The sequence below is a fragment of the Salmo salar genome, chromosome 12 (assembly GCF_965601325.2).
Source record: "Salmo salar chromosome 12, fSalSal1, whole genome shotgun sequence".
Taxonomy (NCBI): Eukaryota; Metazoa; Chordata; class Actinopteri; order Salmoniformes; family Salmonidae; genus Salmo; species Salmo salar.
Window position 1 is genome coordinate 11,265,499 of NC_138302.1, and position 7,371 is coordinate 11,272,869.

Here is a 7,371-nt window from a genome sequence, read left to right on the forward strand (position 1 = left end):
TGATTTTACGGTATAATCTGAGCTCTGTTACAGGTGTACCTGGTTAGAGGAGTGATTTTACGGTATAATCTGAGCTCTGTTACAGGTGTACCTGGTTAGAGGAGTGATTTTACGGTATAATCTGAGCTCTGTTACAGGTGTACCTGGTTAGAGGAGTGATTTTACGGTATAATCTGAGCTCTGTTACAGGTGTACCTGGTTAGAGGAGTGATTTTACGGTATAATCTGAGCTCTGTTACAGGTGTACCTGGTTAGAGGAGTGATTTTACGGTATAATCTGAGCTCTGTTACAGGTGTACCTGGTTAGAGGAGTGATTTTACGGTATAATCTGAGCTCTGTTACAGGTGTACCTGGTTAGAGGAGTGATTTTACGGTATAATCTGAGCTCTGTTACAGGTGTACCTGGTTAGAGGAGTGATTTTACGGTATAATCTGAGCTCTGTTACAGGTGTACCTGGTTAGAGGAGTGATTTTACGGTATAATCTGAGCTCTGTTACAGGTGTACCTGGTTAGAGGAGTGATTTTACGGTATAATCTGAGCTCTGTTACAGGTGTACCTGGTTAGAGGAGTGATTTTACGGTATAATCTGAACTCTGTTACAGGTGTACCTGGTTAGAGGAGTGATTTTACGGTATAATCTGAACTCTGTTACAGGTGTACCTGGTTATAGGAGTGATTTTACAGTATAATCTGAGCTCTGTTACAGGTGTACCTGGTTAGAGGAGTGATTTTACGCTATAATCTGAGTTCTGTTACAGGTGTACCTGGTTAGAGGAGTGATTTTACGCTATAATCTGAACTCTGTTACAGGTGTACCTGGTTATAGGAGTGATTTTACAGTATAATCTGAGCTCTGTTACAGGTGTACCTGGTTAGAGGAGTGATTTTACAGTATAATCTGAGCTCTGTTACAGGTGTACCTGGTTATAGGAGTGATTTTACAGTATAATCTGAGCTCTGTTACAGGTGTAGCTGGTTATAGGTGAGGAGTGATTTTACGGTATAATCTGAGCTCTGTTACAGGTGTACCTGGTTATAGGTGAGGAGTGATTTTACGGTATAATCTGAACTCTGTTACAGGTGTACCTGGTTATAGGTGAGGAGTGATTTTACGGTATAATCTGAACTCTGTTACAGGTGTACCTGGTTAGAGGAGTGATTTTACAGTATAATCTGAACTCTGTTACAGGTGTACCTGGTTATAGGTGAGGAGTGATTTTACAGTATAATCTGAACTCTGTTACAGGTGTACCTGGTTATAGGTGAGGAGTGATTTTACGGTATAATCTGAGCTCTGTTACAGGTGTATCTGGTTATAGGTGAGGAGTGATTTTACGGTATAATCTGAACTGTTACAGGTGTACCTGGTTAGAGGTGTTGAGCCATCCGTCCCTCTCCTCCACCCTTCTGTTGAGAGACTCCACGGTCCGACGGAGAGCACGATTTGCCTCTACCTTTTCCGATAGGCTCTGGCTAGACTCCGCCTCCCTCTCTTCCAGGCGTCTGATTCGTCCCAGCAGGTCCTGGTTACGGTCCACCTCACGCTGGAACAATTAGAACGTGGTTCATAGAAGTCAGAACATGGAATTTAGAACGCAGAATATGGAATAGACCAGGAAACAAAGAACATCAAACAAACTGGTGTATGAATTCCCTGCCTGTGGCTCTCAGCACACCATCTCATCCTCACAGCCCTTTCTCAGATACTCTGTTACTGTCTAACACCTGCAGTAGGCTCACCCACTGGAGTCATCAACTGGCCCTAGCCAAACCCATTGGTTGCCACGGGGTCATGGTTGCCAGGGGCCTGTGTGAGGTCAGCCAATCACAAGCAGTCATACTGGGTCCAAGATCCCCAACTCCTGCCTCGCCCTCAGTCACAGAGAACGCAGCAAGCTCCTCTCCATCTTTCACAACACCACCAGGACTCCCTCATATCTCTGGACTGGTGGGATGGTGTGCAGGCACAACGTGAGCTGTGTTCGTAGTCATTCGTTGTTATTGTTCCATTATCTATGCTGCCTCAGTGTAGCTTGTAACCTTTAAACACGTTCAGAGATGGTCCTTTATCACAGCTCTCCTGATATCCCACGTTCAGAGATGGTCCTTTATACAGTCCTTTATTACAGCTCTCCTGATATCCCACGTTCAGAGATGGTCCTTTATTACAGCTCTCCTGATATCCCACGTTCAGAGATGGTCCTTTATCACAGCTCTCCTGATATCCCACGTTCAGAGATGGTCCTTTATCACAGCTCTCCTGATATCCCACGTTCAGAGATGGTCCTTTATTACAGCTCTCCTGATATCCCACGTTCAGTATATTGATGACCATTCATCTGTCTTCTACAGAACCACTACATCCAGGTGTGTGTGTGTGTGTGTGTTACATCCAGGTGTGTGTGTGTGTGTGTGTGTTACATCCAGGTGTGTGTGTGTGTGTGTGTTACATCCAGGTGTGTGTGTGTTACATCCAGGTGTGTGTGTGTTACATCCAGGTGTGTGTGTGTGTGTGTGTTACATCCAGGTGTGTGTGTGTGTGTGTGTTACATCCAGGTGTGTGTGTGTGTGTGTGTTACATCCAGGTGTGTGTGTGTGTGTGTGTTACATCCAGGTGTGTGTGTGTGTGTGTGTTACATCCAGGTGTGTGTGTGTGTGTGTTACATCCAGGTGTGTGTGTGTGTGTGTTACATCCAGGTGTGTGTGTGTGTGTGTGTGTGTGTGTGTGTGTGTGTGTGTGTTACATCCAGGTGTGTGTGTGTGTGTGTGTGTGTGTTACATCCAGGTGTGTGTGTGTGTGTGTGTGTGTGTGTGTGTGTGTGTGTGTGTGTGTGTGTGTGTGTGTGTGTGTGTGTGTGTGTGTGTGTGTGTGTGTTACATCCAGGTGTGTGTGTGTGTTACATCCAGGTGTGTGTGTGTGTGTTACATCCAGGTGTGTGTGTGTGTGTGTGTGTGTGTGTGTGTGTGTGTGTGTGTTACATCCAGGTGTGTGTGTGTGTTACATCCAGGTGTGTGTGTGTGTGTTACATCCAGGTGTGTGTGTGTGTGTGTGTGTGTGTGTGTGTATGTGTGTGTGTGTGTGTGTGTGTGTGTGTGTGTGTGTGTGTGTGTTACATCCAGGTGTGTGTGTGTGTTACATCCAGGTGTGTGTGTGTGTGTGTTACATCCAGGTGTGTGTGTGTGTGTGTGTGTGTGTGTGTGTGTTACATCCAGGTGTGTGTGTGTTACATCCAGGTGTGTGTGTGTGTGTGTGTGTGTGTTACATCCAGGTGTGTGTGTGTGTGTGTGTGTGTGTGTGTGTTACATCCAGGTGTGTGTGTGTTACATCCAGGTGTGTGTGTGTGTGTGTGTGTGTGTTACATCCAGGTGTGTGTGTGTGTGTGTGTGTGTGTGTGTGTGTGTGTGTGTGTGTGTGTGTGTGTGTGTGTGTGTGTTACATCCAGGTGTGTGTGTGTGTGTTACATCCAGGTGTGTGTGTGTGTGTGTGTGTGTTACATCCAGGTGTGTGTGTGTGTTACATCCAGGTGTGTGTGTGTGTGTGTGTTACATCCAGGTGTGTGTGTGTGTGTGTGTTACATCCAGGTGTGTGTGTGTGTGTGTGTTACATCCAGGTGTGTGTGTGTGTGTTACATCCAGGTGTGTGTGTGTGTGTGTGTGTGTGTGTGTGTGTGTGTGTGTGTGTGTGTGTGTTACATCCAGGTGTGTGTGTGTGTGTGTGTGTGTGTGTGTGTGTGTGTTACATCCAGGTGTGTGTGTGTGTGTGTGTGTGTGTGTGTGTGTGTGTGTGTTACATCCAGGTGTGTGTGTGTGTGTGTTACATCCAGGTGTGTGTTACATCCAGGTGTGTGTGTGTGTGTTACATCCAGGTGTGTGTGTGTGTTACATCCAGGTGTGTGTGTGTGTTACATCCAGGTGTGTGTGTGTGTTACATCCAGGTGTGTGTGTGTGTGTGTGTTACATCCAGGTGTGTGTGTGTGTGTGTGTGTTACATCCAGGTGTGTGTGTGTGTGTGTGTGTTACATCCAGGTGTGTGTGTGTGTGTGTGTGTTACATCCAGGTGTGTGTGTGTGTGTGTGTGTTACATCCAGGTGTGTGTGTGTGTGTGTGTGTGTGTGTGTGTGTGTGTGTGTGTGTGTGTGTGTGTGTGTGTGTGTGTGTGTGTGTGTGTGTGTGTGTGTTACGTACCTCAAAGTCCCTAGCGCTCAGCGTCGCGTTCTTCTCCAGTTCGATGCGTGCTCTCTTGTGACTGATCTCCATCTGTCTCTTCTCCTGGTCCATCTGGATCAGCTGGGTCTTAGACTGAACCTTCTCTGCTGCCTCCAGCAACTACACACACAGAGACACACAGTCACATTCTGTGGCTTACATACACAGGTTTCAGACTGAACCTTCTCTCTGCAGTCTCTGGTAATTCACAACAATACAATGTGTCTCAGTCCCACCACCTCTGTCCTCTAAATACTGTTGGTGTAGGACGTGGCTCTGTCCTACTCCACCCACCTGTAATCTCTGTAGGTACTGTTGGTGCAGGACGTGGCTCTGTCCTACTCCACCCACCTGTAATCTCTGCAGGTACTGTTGGTGTAGGACGTGGCTCTGTGTGTCTGTCCTACTCCACCCACCTGTAATCTCTGCAGGTACTGTTGGTGTAGGACGTGGCTCTCTGTGTGTCTGTCCTACTCCACCCACCTGTAATCTCTGTAGGTACTGTTGGTGTAGGACGTGGCTCTCTGTGTGTCTGTCCTACTCCACCCACCTGTAATCTCTGCAGGTACTGTTTCTGCAGGACGTCGCTCTGCACCGGGGCTGGTTCTCCCTGGTTCCGAGACGTGTCCGGGAGAGAGATGAAACTCTTCAACGACTTAAGAGTGGCGAACACCGTCGTGTCATCCTCAATGTCCATGGTGGTCAACTGTTTACAAGGTTGCTGGAGCTTCTATGAGAGAGAACAACATTTACAGGAGCTACGATGTCCATGGTCAAGTGTTTATTTACAAGCTTGCTGCACTAGAACATAGAGGGTAACTAGCTGGCAACATTTTCAGTAGCTTCATATTCATATGTGACATAGGAGGCTATGTCCATGGTCAACGAGCATTCTGGGGCCACTATCTCTGGTGGGCAAGAAGATGCATGTTAGCTAGCTCCAGAGTGGTGCAGCAGTCCAAGGCACTGCATCTCAGTGCTACAGGCGTCACTACAGACCCTGGTTCAATTCCAGGCTGTATCACAACCCGGCCGTGACTGGGAGTCCCATAGGGCAGCGCACAATTGGCCCAGCGTCGTCCGGGTTAGGGTTAAGTTAAATAAAGGTTAAAGAAAAAAAAAAATCTACCTATAAACTAGTCCATTCGCATGCACAACTCGTACTGCTGATCCGACGCATGCGCCTGGAGCAAAGCTAGTCTGGGGTTAAATAAAAAAGTGTCCGAAAGTCGCGACATGATGTTTGAAATGAGCATACAAAGAAAAGTTGGTCAGTACTTTAGCAAAGTCACTAACATTGCACAATTGGAAAGATGAAGGGTCAAGCCGCATGTGACGCCGTGGACCAGAGCTACTAACGTGAACTAGTAACCAACTAGCCATACTAACCTGCAACCAGGGTTGCCTAATAACTATGGATTACTCGGTCATTTTAAATATGGACGATTCACACGTCGTAGTTGAGAATAGTGTTGATGAACATAAATAATGTGATCACAACAACTTCTCTAAGATAGTTAACGTTGGTTACCTAGACGTTTCGAATCCCCTAGTTAGCTAACGTTAGTTAGCAAGCTCAATCGACAAATTGTCGACATGTTGATCGGATAGACGTCGGCAAATAATCCGACTTTAAATAATATGGACACGTATATAGAATTTATTATACAGCTTGATCAGATCTTACCTTAGAACTTCACTTTGAAAAAGTTGACTACTTAGGTAGTTATAGATACTAACAACAGCTAACGTTAGCTAGCATAACTTCGAACTCCCTCCTTTCCTAGAACAAGATCTGTGCTGTTATCGCGAGAATACCTGCTGCGTTCTGAAGATAGTCAAGGCTGCGCTTGATGCGCATATTGAGCAATTCACTAAACACTTCCGAGTAAGATCATCTTATATCTTTATACCATTTGGTTTGGAAGTAATGGTGATGTTTATGTAAACTAATCCGTGAAGCGGCTTTAAATACCTTTTTTTCAGTTTAGCAGGCTTCCACTGTTTGAAGAAAGAAACGTATTCTATGATATTCTTATCTTATTCTTTGGAATTGGGTTGGCGGATGTACTGATGGGCATTCCGGCTCGTTCGGCTCAGCTCACCAAAAAGAGCCGGCTCTTTTGGCTCTCAAACGGCTCTTTAAAAAATACATATATTTTGTATGTTTTCAAGTCAAACAGTTTGCGATAGTTTGACTATGATTGGTGTTAAAACAATTGTAATTAAATGATTAAATGAAATCATACTCTACCTTAACCACAATGTATTTAAAAATGCATTGGTTTGTTATGAAAAAGAATGCTATTAAACATTTCCATTTAAAGTATAACTTTTAATGTATATAAACAAAGTGTATATAAATGATATTCCATTCTGTGGAACTTTCTGTCTGTTGATGAACATAGGGTGTCCATCAACTCTGTCACATGTCCTGTGGTTACATTTGCTTCTCTCTGGCAGCTGGCTGTGATTGGCTGCAGACCCTTACACAGGAGGATAATTTTTGAGGCTGTCACATAGCTGAAAAGAGAGAACAGTAACTTATTAGTTCAGGTTCATGTTTTATCTACTGATACGAAATTCTCATCTACTGCTCATATACATATATAATACTGGATTAAATAATGACGTAGTAATAACTGCTTACTGTACCTCTCTCCACTGATCTCCACAGTGACCTGGTCAAAGGGTTCCAGGACTCTGCACACCTCCTCCATCACCTCCCATTCCTCTTGGGTCAGAGCATCAACAGGTGCATTGACAATGGCCAGGGTAGAGATGATGGCATTCTTTGACTCAAGAAACCGCTTCAACATATAAAATGTTGAATTCCACCTTGTAGTGCAGTCTTGTTCAGGCCTCAGCTCAGGCGTCCCCATCTGGCGTTGTGTAGACTTATGTTTCTCAGCACCTACTGTGTTCCTGTGGAAGTATTCCACAGCTGCTTTCACTTCGTCCACAGTGGGCTTCATCACCTTCAGAGCATCTCTTACAATCAGGTTGATTGTGTGGGCAAGACATGGATGATGGGCTCATTTTAAAATGTTCATGGCTTTGGTTATGTTAGCTGCATTGTCGCTAACACAACAGACCACTTTTTCCATCTACTTGCCATTCTCTGCAAGTTCTCTGAGGTGTGTCTGTTGCTGAACTCAAAGC

General features: G+C 45.2%; 1 protein-coding gene across 3 annotated transcripts in view; it reads right to left on the reverse strand.

Moving 5' to 3' along the window:
* LOC106564124 (mitotic spindle assembly checkpoint protein MAD1) overlaps positions 1-6,022 on the reverse strand; it is a 123,048-nt gene extending 117,026 nt beyond the window's left edge. For 2 of the 3 annotated variants that reach the window (XM_082958565.1, XM_045690659.2), the window contains exons 1-4: positions 5,897-6,022; positions 4,760-4,939; positions 4,189-4,329; positions 1,368-1,547 (exon numbers count right to left, since the gene is read on the reverse strand). In XM_082958565.1, the coding sequence (XP_082814691.1) occupies positions 1,368-1,547; positions 4,189-4,329; positions 4,760-4,906 (468 nt within the window). In that variant the 5' untranslated portion in view covers positions 4,907-4,939; positions 5,897-6,022. The remainder of the gene's footprint in view (positions 1-1,367; positions 1,548-4,188; positions 4,330-4,759; positions 4,940-5,896) is intronic. The other variant, XM_045690660.2, reaches the window with a different exon arrangement.
* Positions 6,023-7,371: the final 1,349 nt, after the last annotated feature.